Raw genomic sequence first — 14,752 nt, 5'->3', positions numbered from 1 at the left:
TATGTATTCTTATGTCTTCCATGACACTATCAAGCCTTGGCTCTCCATGAGGCAAGCAAGCATGTTATATGACATTATTTTTTACATTCTATCTTTGCTGCTTTCAGTTCTTGAATGTTCTTAGATCCTTGAGACACTTATCATGGTCAAAGGCAGCAACTTTCTTCTTTTATGACTTGGGCAACAGGCAATCCTCTCAGTACAATGTGTTTGATTAATGTATCTCAAACCGAAAAAACATTATGACCCATTTACTCGAGCTGAGGAATATTTAAATAACCATGCTCTAAATTGACTCCCCTATGTGCAGAAGCCCTAGGCTAGTAAAACTGACAGATGGTGGCAGTGTTTCCTCATAATACCAAAACCTGGATAGGGCAAAAGTCAGGGCCAAACTAGGCATGAGGTTATGAGGATGCTGCCACCATTTTAAAGTCATTTCCAAATTCAGAACGATGCTCTTGTCCCCCCCCCCCACTCCATTCACATCTTTTAAAGTGCTGAAACAGCCACTCCTGCATTTGCTTAGAAATATTTTATGGTTGCTTAGCAACTCTGAACAGCCACAAGTTACCACAAAAATTCTTTTCTTAAAGCTACAGGTGTTGTTTCTGTTATTTTGGGGAGTTTTACAACCACTTTGAAAAAAAGTAGATTTCAGATTTTTCTGTAAACCTAGGACTTTTTTCAGGTTTGATGAAAAATTCCACCAGTCTGTCTCTTGTTCCATTTTGTGGCTCTACTAATCATATCATCTATGACATGGGTCAGAAATAGATATATTGATAAGCTGGGACTTGCAAGATTTATGTTGGGGAAGATTAATCCTTCTCCCCCTTCACTTACTCACACTCAGCGCCCTACAGACAAACTTATGTGGAGGGGGAATCCTGCTGGCTCACGCACTCAGTCCCCCATTCTGCTTGCCTTCCACCATGCCTGCCTGATCACTATTTTCCCATCCATCCTCCTCCCTGCTCCTAAGCACACCACTTCCCCCAACACTCTTCCCACTGGCCTTGGCCCCCATCTGACCTTGGCCCCCTCGCTCATTCTGCCTACCCTCCTTTCTCACTACTGATCTGCCAGCCCAGCAACTTGCCCTGCTCTCCTTTGCTGCATCACTGCTCCTTGTTCCCTCCATTGCTTGGCAGAGGCTCCTGGCCTTATTCCACTCCCAACCCACCCACAGCAGCATTGCCACCTGGTTGAAATGGTGAGGGGAGTGAGGACAGTGGCTCCCTCAGCTTCTGTTCTCCTCCCTGCCTGCCTGAGAGGTAAAGGTGGCAGGACTGCTGTTGGTGCTGGGCGTACGGGTGCACACACTGGGGTGGGTCCTTCTCCCCTACCCACTTATGTTGAATGTAGGTTGTGAAGACAGTGTTCCTGTCTTTTGGGGAGGGAATTAAACCCCCTCCCTCTATTTTTTGTAAGTTTTCAGATTTTTCTGTGAGACTGTGGAGACTGTGAGGCTGTGGAGGTCCCCGAGGTTGACAAGAGGGAGACCCACAAGGACTTGTGTGGGCCATCTCATTTCCCCTCCCCCACTATTTCTACTTTCCCTTCCCTAAAATCCTTTCCCTGCTTCCTTCTCCCCTTCTTGGACCCTCAAAGGTCAAAACAGCCCTGGAAAAGGCCCTACCCCTGCCATGGCATCAATCTTTGGATTTAAGTATCCATAAATTTGACCATGTTGATAATTAGATATACTGACAAGCAGGAACCTGCAAGACTTGCATGGGATATCTCATTTTCCCTCCCCCATTATTTCTTCTCTCTTTTCCCTGAAAGCCCCATAGCCTCTTCCCTTTTCCTGTTTCCTTCACTCCTTCCCACCCACCCAGCCTTCTCTCCTACTATTTATCTGTCTCTCGTCAGCTTTCCCTCTTTCCTTCCCCTGACAGCCTCTACCTGGGAAAACGACGGCCCATTCCAATGGACTTGAATGACAGCCCCCAAGAGTGGAATGACAGTCTCTGGAAGTAGCGTTAAGTGTTCTGGGAGTGGAATGACAACCCCCCCAAAGTGGAATAATGGTCCCTGGGAGTAGCATAATTGTGGGATTAGAATAATGCCCCTGGGAGTAGCATAAGTGTTCTGGGAGTGGAATGATGGTCCCTGGACTCAGATAAAAAGTGCTTTGGAACTGGAATGACAGCCCCCAGCATGGAATGACAGTCCCTGTGAGTATCCCAAGTGTTGTGGGACTAGAATGTCAGCCACCAAGGTGGAATGGTCTGCTTGCTTTCTATCCCCCATAGCAGGAACACGGAGAACAGGGAGAAAGCAGACCTGGACTCTGTAGGGCTCTACAGAAGAAAATGAAGGGGCAGGAGGACAAGATTTATACTTGTCAACAGTACAGAATGAAGCGGCTGATATGAGCTTAACGCCCCTGGAAGGAAACAGAACAGCGAACAAGCAGGGTAACTATTCAGGTGGAACCAATTCGAGGATAACTGCACAACCTCCAAAAATATTAATTAAAATGTAAGGTACTTCAATCCACTCTAAGATTTGTGAACACAATTATAGAATATTGGTTCTAAACCCATGGACCCTCATTCCACTCTGGGGGCTGACATTCCAGTCCCAGAAAACTTAAACTAGGGCCCTGGACTTTGATTCCACGCCCAGGGCCGATTTCTCTAAATCCATTCCACATTTTCTTTGTAACTTTTGTGTGCTGTAATGTATCTTAATGGATTGGATACAAGTCAGTTGGCATTCCTGCCTCCCAATCTATCAAAGGGGCCTTCAAGCATCTCCCAATGCTCCCAATGGGCACTATTGTGATTCGTTTTAGTACATCGTGCCTATTATTCATCCACATTCAGCTGCGCTGAACTGGGCTTTCTATTTTCCCGCCCTGGACTCCCCTGCAGGAAGGAGCGTCTCCTGCCCTCGCCTGTGGAAACAGGGGATCTATGGTTCCCCATTTCCGGTTAGGTACCGGACCGCAGAGAAATTTGGACAAACTTGATCTCAGCCTCTCCCCTCCCCCATCGGGCAATCTTAAGAGCTATGGAAGAAACCCTGGGTTTTTTTTTCTTCCGCTACCTTCGATCCCTTTCCTCCAAAGCTTAAACCCAATGCAACTTTTCAATAATGGCATTCGCTGAATGCTGCTAATAAACAAGGGAGGCAGGTTTGCGCAGTGCCTTGTTGGCTGGCAATGCGAGGTTTCCGCCCGCAACCTTCGATCTGCTTTGCCCGTCTTCCCCCGTCGTCTGTCGCTGGCAAAGCAGGAGTCCAGCTTGGGCGGCAGGCCCACCCGGCAATCCCGCCAGCTGCCGCCTGGATTTGGGGCAGCGCGCGCCCCCTCCCCGCAGCGGGACCCGTGCTGGCGCTGCGGCTCGCGCCTCCGGCCCCGCTGGGCCGCGCACCGAACGGAGAGCGTCGCAGGCCGGCTCGGGCGGTCCTGGAGCCCCGAAGCAAATGATTCCCTGAAAGGCGCTGGGGGGGGGGGGGGATAATCCTCACCAGCCAAGGAGCACAACGCGTCGCTTTTGAGGCCGCCTGCCGCTTGGCTCCCCGCTCCTTTTCTCTTGTGGGGGTGGGGGGGAGCGCCTCCGCGGGCAACTTGGAAAGAGGAGCGCTCGTCCCACGTGAGCTGAAGGAGAACCGGGAGCGTTGGAGAGAGGGGTAAGTGTGCCATGGCACGCCGGGTCCAATCTGGGGGATTCCCCTCGGCAGTCGATGGAACGCGGGACAACGACTTTGCTAACTCTTGGCTGGCCGCTGGTCCTCTCCAGTCTTCGTACCAAATACTACTACTACTAATACTACTACTACTAATACATTTTTTGCCTGCAAAAATGCACTTGGAGAGGAAGTTGGAAGCGCTGCAGCTTTGCATCCAGAGCAGCCCGGGAGGTTAGCTCCTGCAGACGGCCGCTTGGCAATTCGATGCACTTTGCATAAAGAACAATGTTTAAAAAAAGATGTATCTCATATATATCTATATCCGTATATGTATTGAACAGCATTACTTTCGCCTTATAATTTGGGGGTTGGTTTGCAGATCCCATTAACCCGAACAAAGTGGTTAAAAGTGCCAAGCAAAAACCAGGAATACATATGGGGGGGTTGGGGGGGAGAAGAGAAGGAGAGAGAGAGAGAGAGATGTCGAGTTCTTTATTTATTTGCACTCGGATTTCTTCCCAACAGCTAGGAAGGGGGGGATCGGTTAGATGAGGAAAGAACGACCCCTGCAGTTGCATTGCGGAAAGCCTCCTTTTTGCTTGGTGGGGAATTACGGGCGCTGAGCTGTTTTTTTGGCAAGGAGACCTGGGCTGGGTATTTTCGTCCTCGGCTGCAGCGGTGGGTGAAATCGCCCGCAAAAGCCGCGAAATCCTTTACAATGTGTCATCTGCATCTCTTTGCGCTCGTTTTGTAGCCCTCGGGAGAGGAAGAGGAGACGCCGGGATGGTGATGGGTGCGGCGGCGCCCTGGTGAGGCGTGCGGAGTTTGGGGACAACTTGCCGTTCGGGTCCCCGGGAATCGAGAGTTTCGGAGCGAGGAATCGGCTGGGGCCTGGTTGTCTATGTTTTTTTGGGAGATCTGGTGGATTTCTCTCGCTCTCCTGGAGGAAGAAGCCGGTGCCGGCGGTTGGCTCCTTGGTCTTGGCTGGAGGGCGAAGGCACGGAAGGGATCTCGTGTGAGCGGCGCAGAGAGAGAGCTCGGACATGTGTCAGCACATCTGGGGAATACAGGCTGCAAGTCCGAAAGGAGGTTTTCGGGGATTGCGATATTGATCTTTGTTTTTTTTTTTCCGCCGAGGGATGCACTTGGCATGAGAATCGGAGGATGGAAATTGTTTGGGAGGTGCTTTTTCTGCTGCAAGCCAATTTCATCGTCTGCATTTCAGGTACGCAGCGAAAACATTGCAAAGGAGAGGGAAAATATTCTCTGCACTGTCGCTTCTCTCTCTCTCCCCCCACCCCCATATCTTATTGTCCCATAAGTGCTAACAGTATATATTTAAGAAAACCACCAGAATTGCATTACATTAGTTTTAAAGTGTGTGGATTTATTCAGCAGCCCTGGGGAGGTTTGGCCCCTTCTGTTTAATTTATAGTGTGCCTTGGTTGGAAGAGTGAAATGCGGTGCTTTTTGCCTAATGTGGTCTCTGTTCTTGGGACCTAGCATGGGTTGCATTAAATGAGTTGCTCCGTTCAATTCATCTTGCATGAATGTGCGGCTTTTAAACTTGTTAAACTGCTTGGTTTGAGAGGTGGGGTGTTGTGTTTTGGAGGATGCTTCAGTGCTCTAAAAAGCGATGGCTTCAGATTTGGAGATACCTTGCAGTTCTTTCTTTTTTTCCTCCTAGCAATTTACTCCAGGGGCATCAAGCTTGCATGTTGGTTTCAGACATCTGAGGTTTCTCCCTCCTTGTTTTTGCACACGGCAGGTAATTCCAGTTGTCAAAAGGACCTTGTCCAATTAATGACTAGGCATGGCCTGGTGTCTGCCATTAAGGATTATGGCAATTTATTCTCCAGGAAAACCCACTCTTCTATTTCAGAAGCCTGAGCTTTTCTGTTAACATGTCAAGTCATTCATACTGGAATAATTATGTTGCAGCCAAAGAAGAACAAGGAGGGGAGGGGAGAGGGCGAGCTTTGGAGTTTGGGGCACTTCAAATTGAGCCCTTGGAGGGGATCCTGCTACTCCCCTTTCCTACAGGTGGATGCTCCTGCCTTCTGTTTTGAAACTGGAGGGGGAGCCTGTGGAGACAGAGTCACAGGGGCCCTTGGCTCAAGTGGGGAACCCCTAGGGAGAAGCATGCCGAGGGAGAGCCAGCAAAACTTAGACCTGTGTCCATCTGGAGGTTGGCTGGAATTTGATCTCTTCTCACTTTGGAGCCAGCTGCTTCTGTGTCCAGAGACTAGCAACTCTCTCAGATCATCCATTTGTTGTTTTCTTTATTTAGTCAGTTATGTGTGTCTTTCTGTACCTGGCACCTTTCATCCCTGGAGAGGTACTGTATCATCTGAGGCTATCCTTTACGCTGATCTCTTGCTTCAGTGACTGACCTGGCAGCGTTGACAGATGTATCAATTTGGAATCCTTAAATAAGAGCCTCAGGGGTGGATTCCACCCTTAGCTTGTTTCTACACCTTGTCTTTTTTCATACTGTCATTTGACCATCAGAAAGGGCCTCAGAAGGATCCACCACTACCATGTTCTTCTGCAGTCTCTCACCTCAGGGAACAGCGCCATATCTGCTTTCTCTCGCATCTGACCTCACTTAGAGGGGTGAAGGGTTCCCCCTTATCTTGCAAAAGCCTCCGCTTTTATCCTGCTCTGCTTCTTTGGCAGCAACATGAGAGGGAAGCAACGCCCTGTTTACCTGAACTAGTAGAAGGAAGGGATGGTTCTAGCCCTTCCCTCTACTGTTATTTCTATAGATAATGGTGCTGCGTCTGATGCAATGAAAGGGGCACCCAGAAACTCCCTCCCTGGAATATGTGGGCAAGAACTGCTCTAGAGAAGGACAAGACAAAAATCCTCTTTAGCCATCCAACCGGCACTCTCTCCCATGCACATTTTTACTTGTCACTGGCTAGGATGGTGGACACCCAAACTAAGGCTGTGCTGAGCACACCAGAATTCTCATCTGTTGGCAAGTGATAGTGCAAAAGGTTTTAGACTTGTTCAGTGGCCCCAAGAATCTTGTACAGAGACAAGCATGCTTGCGTGTCTGGCAAAACTGCTATCTCCTGCACCCTGTTTTGACTGGCACTGCCTCTACCCATGGGGTCTGTCTGAAGGGCTTCAGCAGGTTATACCAGAGCCTGTGTAATCTTATCCTGAAGCTTTCAACCCCAGGGGGCAACTGACTAACCCCATTGCTCTTCTGAAACAGAGGAATTGTCCTTTGGGTACCAGACACTTTCATACAGTTCAGTGGCAGTGGAGGAAATAACAAGGACAAAACCAGGGAAATAGAATCCCTTCCAGTAAATGGCTCAGAGGGAATGGATCTTGTCTTATGTAGAGGGGCTCTGTCCATCATCAGGCTTTCCAGCATATGAAAACATGCTCTGACAACTGTCTTTCTAATGGAATAAAAGAATATGAGGATTGCTAGTCTGTTAATTGTGCTAAGATTTTAAAATATCCAAGCACTTTGCAGATGTTTAACTTTTAGCCCTTTATTTTTCAGGAATCCCCCCTTTAGGAATCTTTAATAATTTTTGCTAACAGAAGGCATTGGACTAGTTCTTTAGAGTATCCTAATTCTATAGCACATATTAGAATGACATTTTCTAGGAGCTTTTACTGTTATGATTAGATAATGAATGAAGTGCTAGAAAACATAAAGCCAGCCTGCTGTGAATTGTTCAAAGCTGACACTCAATGAAATATTTTATTCCTGAACCTTCATTTGTTTTTTTTATCAAGTGCACGTTTCACCTGGGTAATGTTTGGAAGGAAGGAAATAAAGATTTTTTTTAAAAAAAGTCTTCAACAACAGGTAAAAATGAAGGGTAAATAAATTTATCTCTGGAACAAAACCAATATTTCCCCTTCTCTTGGTGCATTAGCAAGCTGCAGATGAATGACTGTCTATGCTGGCTGCTTGAATGTGCTTTCAGGGGATCTGAAACGGTGCTGTGGAAGGTTTCCCCCCCTTTGATCTCAATAAGTGCATAGCCATGTGAATGGGTATTGAGAAGATCTGGTTGAAATGACATCATGTCTACCTGTCCAGTGTGGTAGTCTAAATTCCTAGATAACGTTTCTTGGGATCCATAATACAAAACTATACTGTATTTATAATACAAAACCATACTGTATTTATAACATAAAACATGTTTTTAAGAGAAAGCAAAGGTTTTTGGGTGTGTCTTTTTATACACTATTTTAGTCACTTCATAAGGAGAGCTTTACTTGCAAAAAGCTTCTTACCTTGGTGCAAATTCATTTTCAGGGCATAATTGAAATTAGGGATCCTAAATAGTTGCCAGGCCTTCCCCCTCTATTTTAATTGTCCTACCTCCATTTTGCATTGAACCACGGGCCTTGTAGGAAATTGATGGGCCTGAAGAGCTGTGGTAGGTCGCTTACGCTCTGAAGGCATGCTAAGGGTGCTCCATATGCAGAGGGGGATGGAGTAATTGCGTGGTCCTGTTGCCAATCTGCGGCCACTTAACACACTCATTCATTCATTCATTCATTCATCCATGTAGGTAATTCATTCAGAGTCAGGGGCTTCTAGCTGAAATGTTGGCTCAGTTTTATTGGAGTAGACTGTTTTGGGAAGGAGAAGCCAAATACATTGTGGGAGTGTCTCCTCCCAGCTTAAAATAAAATTGCAATGTTTGGAGGCTTTCTAGTAATACAAAACAATACTTTTTGCAGCTTGTACCTGTCAATTTTTAAGGGAAGCAAGGGATTTTCGGAACAGGTTCAGAGAATAGCAGCAAACATGTTAACGAGTGAGTATGGGCACAGTAAAGCCCTTATGATGAAGAAACGTGAGTGGTTTTCCGCTACCCTTGATTTCTCAGAGAGTCAGATTCCGCTAGAGCGCAGGTCCTTAACTGATGTTGCAACGTGGCATTAACTGAATGGTGTGGTGAAATGCTGCCCTTAATGCCAGGAGAAATGCAGCCCTTAAAAAAAAAAAAATGTTAAAATGACATCCCATCCGGCTGCAGCTCTCTGAGACCTTCAATAGTCGTGACACTGTGTAAAAGGCGTATGGATTACGCTGTGTTCTGGCCCAAATCCTCTTTCCGTGTAATGCCATGGCAGATTAATTAGCAGCAACATTCGCAGCTGTAGGTGGGATGCTCCTGATCACATAATGGCTGACACATTTCTTTGCACAGTCATTTATTTTGCACAAGCCTTGAGTAATGTTTTCATAATGTTAAAAACGAAGCAGCCAGGTGCAATGGAAAACATTAGAGTCTCTTAAACATTGGCCATAAGCAGTCTCACTATAGTGGAGAGAAGGAGTCATTTTGTTGAGGTGCGCTTGTTTTGGAATCGCATTCTGGTTATTTGTGGTTCCTGTTTTATTAAACTTGCTACACAATTTACTGTTACAAGTTGTAACAATGTGGTGGGTGCAACCCACAGAAAATCGAATGATTAAATCAGAAGGAAATCTGTGGGACTTTGAGTATCTTTACAAAAGCACTTGAATTCCATGATTTTGTGGAGTTGTAAGAGTAGTTAATTCCCTCTGTATAGCTTTTCCTTGTAGATTTTTTTTTTAAATGTATATTTTAGGCATGCCAGGAATGAAATGCATCCAGAAATGTCCTGTGTGTTATGGTCATGTATCTTCAGACGTCTTGTGACTGTGCAGATCCAGAATACCCTTTCTCTGGTGCCAAAGAAATTCTCTGTGAGCTTTGTTGAGAGAGCTTGATGGCTTACCAGAGCTCTGCCTTGGAATAAATGCTTTTGGCCATGTGTGGAGTATGCTAAGTAGATGTAACACAGCCAAGTAGCTCGTGTCTGGGATTAGGGGTGGGAGACTGTGTTTTCCAAGCAGGCTTGAGGCACAGCACTTCCATTTCTGATGCTAGCTAGTCATTTCAGATATTCATCAGTCTTCCTCCTCCCCTCCCTGAGAGGATATGATCCTCCTCTGCCTGAATTCCTGCCTCCTTGCTTGCTGCGCCGCTGCTGTGGCATGGTCCCACCAGAGGAGGCTTCTAATTTATTTATTTATTTAGATTTGATTTAAATATTTATACCCCGCTTTTCTCCCCAGTGGAACCCAAAATGGATTACAGCATTATTTCCCTTCCTCCATTTTATTCTCACAACATCAGCCTTTGTGAGGTAGTTTAGGCTAAGAGAGAGTGACGGGTCCAGGGTCGTCACCCAGCAAACTTCAATGGCGGATTCAATCCTGGGGCTCTTTGCTCCTAGTTCAGTACTCTGACCACTACACCATACTTTTTCATTGCTGACCTTTTGGAAGAGGTGAGAGTTGTGCTGTTTGGTACGGCTTTTCAGCGAAGGGTTTGGATAAATGGCTGCAGGACTGGAGTATATGGTGTTGGGTAGGGGGTATCTTTTTTTAGGTTGTATTAAATGATACGTTAATGTTATTGGAAATATTTTAATTTTTAAAAGAGTTGTTATGGTTAACACTGGGCATGGTTGTGTGAAATGCCTTGACTTGAGCCGTTTTGGGGGGAAATCAGGATACCAGTTTTTGAAATAAAGAATTTTTGGAGGTGTCAAAATAGTTTTGATTTCTTTACTTCTCAAATGAACTAGCTGTTTGTCTGCCAAGGAGGGGTTCAAGCCAATGTACAATAGCCTCCTGCAGTTGTTTGATGTTCTCGTATTCGTAGTTCCACTGACCCAGATGTCCTGTTCATTTACCTTTTTAAAACTGTGGAATTCTCAAAATGTCAACTTCTTAATCCATTCACAAGCTTTCATCTGCCAAATGATAATGGAGTACCCCCTAGTGCTGGGGCGGGTGGTGAGCAGTTGGAGGAATGCTGCACTTTCCGCAGAACAATTGAACATTTGGAGTTGGCAGTTACCAGCTGGCATAATCTCCAGTAGCTTTCAGGAGTCTTTATATGGTGCCAGAGGCTGCAGTGATTTCCAGATGGTCTCCGCAACAGGGAAGGGCAGTGGCTGTATAAATACCTTTGTCTGGTTTCAGCCAATCAATTAATATGCGGATCTGAAGCCTGTGCATTTACCCAGGTGTGAGTTTTCCTTTGGCTGTAATAGTAAAGCAGAAGTATGAAGCACCCATAAGATCTGAAGCTGCTGTAAGCTTTATGTGTCACTGGGGTATGGGGTGGTCTGTGTATATTTGGGCAGCATTGACTTGGTTACTCGTTTTCTCAAAGATTATGAAGGACTTACGTAGCACACAGCTCATGTTTTGGTATGCATATAGCCCAGCACACTGCAAATATCTGAAAATAAGACTGTTTAAATTCTGTCGCTTGAAACTTGGTACATGGTGTTCCTCATGATAGCAGTCATCCAGGCACAGATGAGGCAAGGCTTAAGATTCAATGCAGTGCTGAAAATGGAAACTCCATACCAATTTTGGATTTGCGGTGGCTGCCAGGAACATAAGACTTTTTTAATTTTTTATAAATATAAACAGAACAGAAAAAAGAGAAAAATAAAAGCCATTTCATATCACAGCAATGGTTACAGTTTTATCAAAGAAAAAAAATGTACATATGATATCATAAAGCGGCCGTGGCTCTGTGGTAGAGCATCTGCTTGGCATGCAGAAGGTCCCAGGTTCAATCCCTGGCATCTCCAGTTAAAGGGACTAGGCAGGTAGGTGATGTGGAAGACCTCTGCCTGAGACCCTGGAGAGCTGCTGCTGGTCTGAGTAGACAATACTGACTTTGATGGACCAAGGGTCTGATTCAGTATAAGGTAGCTTCATATGTTCATATATGTTCATATATTCATCATAAACAATAAGTGACGATAGCAATAATTATTAGCAGTAGATAGTGATATAATTGTTTGCATTAAATGGTGATTATTATAATAATGTATCTTAGCATGAAACATCAAATACCCTATACAATACTTGATAAAAATAGATTAAAAAGCTTGCAATGGTGATTACTATTATAAATTTCTAAAAATACTTCCCAAATAACCTCTAATTTTTCCTGTTTTTAAAAAAGTGTTGAAAGAAAAAATTCTGGTAAAGTATTTCTAGGAAAATATTTCATCCTGTATATACTAGTGAATAGACAGAACCCTGACATACCATTTTATTGCATTTTTTTTCATTGTATGGTTGGCACTTAATAAAACTATCAGTAATACAATGTGATTAGCACAACATTTCCCCAGAAGAGTCTGATACTCCTATCCTTAACACATTTTTCAAAAGTATGTTCCACATCTGATGTTGATTTCAGTAAGACTGTTCAGGATTGGGGCAAAGGATGGCCAATCTGCTTAAAACAAGATAGATTTACTGTAGTTTAGGATTCTCAGTGTCTTACAGTTGGTTCCCTAGTTGGGTTCAATTAGATGAGGATTGTGATCTGGTGAAATCCTAATCCCTGTAAGTATGCTCCAGAGTAAATTATAGTTTGGAATCAAACAAGTCAACTTGGTGCCTGAATGCCCAGGTTGATCTGTGTCTGAAGAGCTTCTATGGAACATGCCCTTTAATTGTGAAAACAGCTGGTGGGAATATGTCAGAGAAGGAAAGCTTAATTATGCTGTACAAATGGTATTATTTTTACAAATGGTATTATTTTTAGCAAAAGGCTATTAATACAAATGGTATTATTTTTAGCAAAAGGCTATCTCAGCTGGTGTCTCACCAGACTGTCAGATTAAAATCTGTTGCTTGTAACTATTTTTGAGCTTTGTCTTGGTATCTTACTGTTAATTAAATTACAACAGACCATAAAGACAGAATTATTTTTTTAAAGCTGCACTTAGAGCTGTAAAAGGTACTGTTGGTTTCTTGAAGGCAGAGGTCCTTTATTGAGCTAAATGGGTGATTTTTCAACATTTCTGGACCCAGGACCCATCTTTTATCGCACAGTTGTCAATATGGGATCAACAGGAAGAGGAGGATCCAGTTATGCTGTCAAGGCCAGCACCCTAAACAAGCAGGCTTAAGGACTTGGCGATAGGAAGCAGAAGCCCAAAGACAAGAAACTATACCATAGAGAGAAATAAACCAGCACAGGCAGGTCCCAAGAAATCTTTTTCCTGCCAAAGCCTTCCCTTTGTTTCTCCCTGACCAGCCACCCCCGTTGGTTGTCCAGTGCTCCTCACCAATGTGCTTGGGATGCAGAACCCGCGACAAAAGATCAGCTAGCTTTTTGGGAGGGGGGCTCTGTGTGGTATGCAGAGCTCTATAAACCTGAATGGTGGGCTGGGTAGTGGCTACCCAGGCAAGGAAAGAGAAGGAAGAGAGGAGTTTTCTCAGGAAGAGGAAGCTATTTGTCGCAAACACATGGGTGGCATTTGGGAGGATTGACTGGTGGGGTGTCTGGTGGGGTGGAGAAGAGAAGGTGAGGCAGTACTTTAGCCTGGTTTCTGAACCTGCCTATGGTAAAAGAACTCTTGGTTACTGAGTTGGCCTTGCAATCCTGCTGCACCTGTCAACGTGTAAAAAGAGAGACAGAAGGTGTGACACTCTAGCTGCAGGTCGTTCCAAAATCAGCAAAAGAAGAAAAAGGTGGTTCAAGGGAGACTTGGGACCCAGCATGCAGGGCTCGGCAGCTCACTTGTGAATCGCAGCTCATAGGAGCAGGTATGGTTTAACACACAATGGCTGGCAAAGGAGGTGGAGAGTGGTTATGCATAACTCTGAAAGTAAATCTTTTAAGGTTTCAAGCAGAAGCTCATTTGAATGGGATGTCTTTTAAAATTGACATATTGTTTAAAATATTTTCTTACAAAGACAAAATAAGTATACACAAGGAGGGGACCTGAAAGAACTCGTGGAGGGCATTTTCCCCTCCCTATTTCCTCTTTTCCTTTCTTGAAAACCTTGATAGACTCTCCCCTTTCCCTGTCTTCTTCTCTCCTTCCTACCCACCAGCCAATCTACCTTTATTTGCCCCCTTCTTCAGCTTTCCTTCTATTTTCAACTTTTGTTCCTTTCTTCCCTCCCCCTGGAAGTCTCTTTCTGGGAAAACTACAGTCTAGTTATGCAATGCTAGCTGCTAGGGCAGACCGAGTTGTGCAGTGGGGAATCTGCAAGGTTTTTTGGGGGGTGGACTTTATTTTTCCCCTCTGTTCCCTTTCCCATGCTATTTCCTCTTTCCGTTCTCCTGGTAACTCTCATATCCTCCCCCGTCCCTGCTTTCTTTCCTTCTCAGCCATTAACCAACCTACATATCTCTGCCTCCCCTCTTCTGCTATATTTATTATTTATTTACTTTATTTATACCCTATATTTCTCCACAATGGGGAACCAGACCAGCTCACGTCATTTTCTTTTCCTCCATTTTATCCTCAAAATAACCCTGTAAGATAGGTTAGGCTACGAATGTGTAACTGGCCCAAGGTCACCCAATAACCTGGGTCTCCCAAATCCTAGTATGAAACTCTAACCACTACAACACACTGGCTTTGATGTAGTTTCTGCTGTTGAACTGTAGCAAGCAGCCAGTCCTGGGTGAGTCATGAATTCTTCAGAGACCAAAATAGCTCTGGAAAGGGTCCTGCCTCTCCTCCTTTTACTTAGAGCAACTAAGAGCCCATTCCTGAAGGCGGGCCCGAAGCTCCTTAGGAGCTAACACGACCCCATGCTGGTGCAGGTGCCACTGGTACAGGGGCAAACACGCCAGTGTCTGGGTGTTGCCAGCCCCCGCCGCCAGCGCAGCCATGCTGCCAGGGCCTTCCCAGCAGGTAAAGGCTGTGCCGGCGTGGGGGGGGGGGCATTCCAGTGGTGTTCCTGGGGGAGGAGCTGCCATTAGGCAGCTTTCTCACAGGTTCCGCCCTGGGAACGCCCCCTCTGGTAGCACAGCCCCATTGGAGGCAATGGATCTTCCCTTTTCCTCTATTTTTATTTTTACAAAAGCCTCTTTTTTTTGTCTCTGTGGTGGCCAGGAAGCCCCCCCCCCCAAGTCTTTATTTTTAGATTTCAAGTTCTGATGTATACTTGTGGAATTTTTCAGGTTTTTGGACAGATCTGTCTTATATGTTCCTAGCTTCAATATCTAGATTTAAATATCCACAGATTTGACCACACTGAGAATTGCTTATATTTGTCAGGAGCAAGCCATGAAGATGGTATGCGGTA

At 45.2% G+C, this 14,752-nt stretch overlaps 1 protein-coding gene across 1 annotated transcript in view; it reads left to right on the top strand.

Moving 5' to 3' along the window:
- The first annotated feature begins 4,497 nt into the window (after positions 1-4,497).
- CA10 (carbonic anhydrase 10) overlaps positions 4,498-14,752 on the top strand; it is a 677,770-nt gene continuing 667,515 nt past the window's right edge. Inside the window, exon 1 of the mRNA XM_056861664.1 lies at positions 4,498-4,870. Coding sequence (XP_056717642.1) covers positions 4,810-4,870 — 61 coding nt within the window. The 5' untranslated portion in view covers positions 4,498-4,809. The remainder of the gene's footprint in view (positions 4,871-14,752) is intronic.

The sequence above is a fragment of the Euleptes europaea genome, chromosome 1 (genome assembly GCF_029931775.1).
Source record: "Euleptes europaea isolate rEulEur1 chromosome 1, rEulEur1.hap1, whole genome shotgun sequence".
NCBI lineage: Eukaryota > Metazoa > Chordata > Lepidosauria > Squamata > Sphaerodactylidae > Euleptes > Euleptes europaea.
The sequence above is the reverse complement of the archived record's forward strand: the minus strand, read 5'-3'. Positions and strand labels throughout refer to the sequence as shown.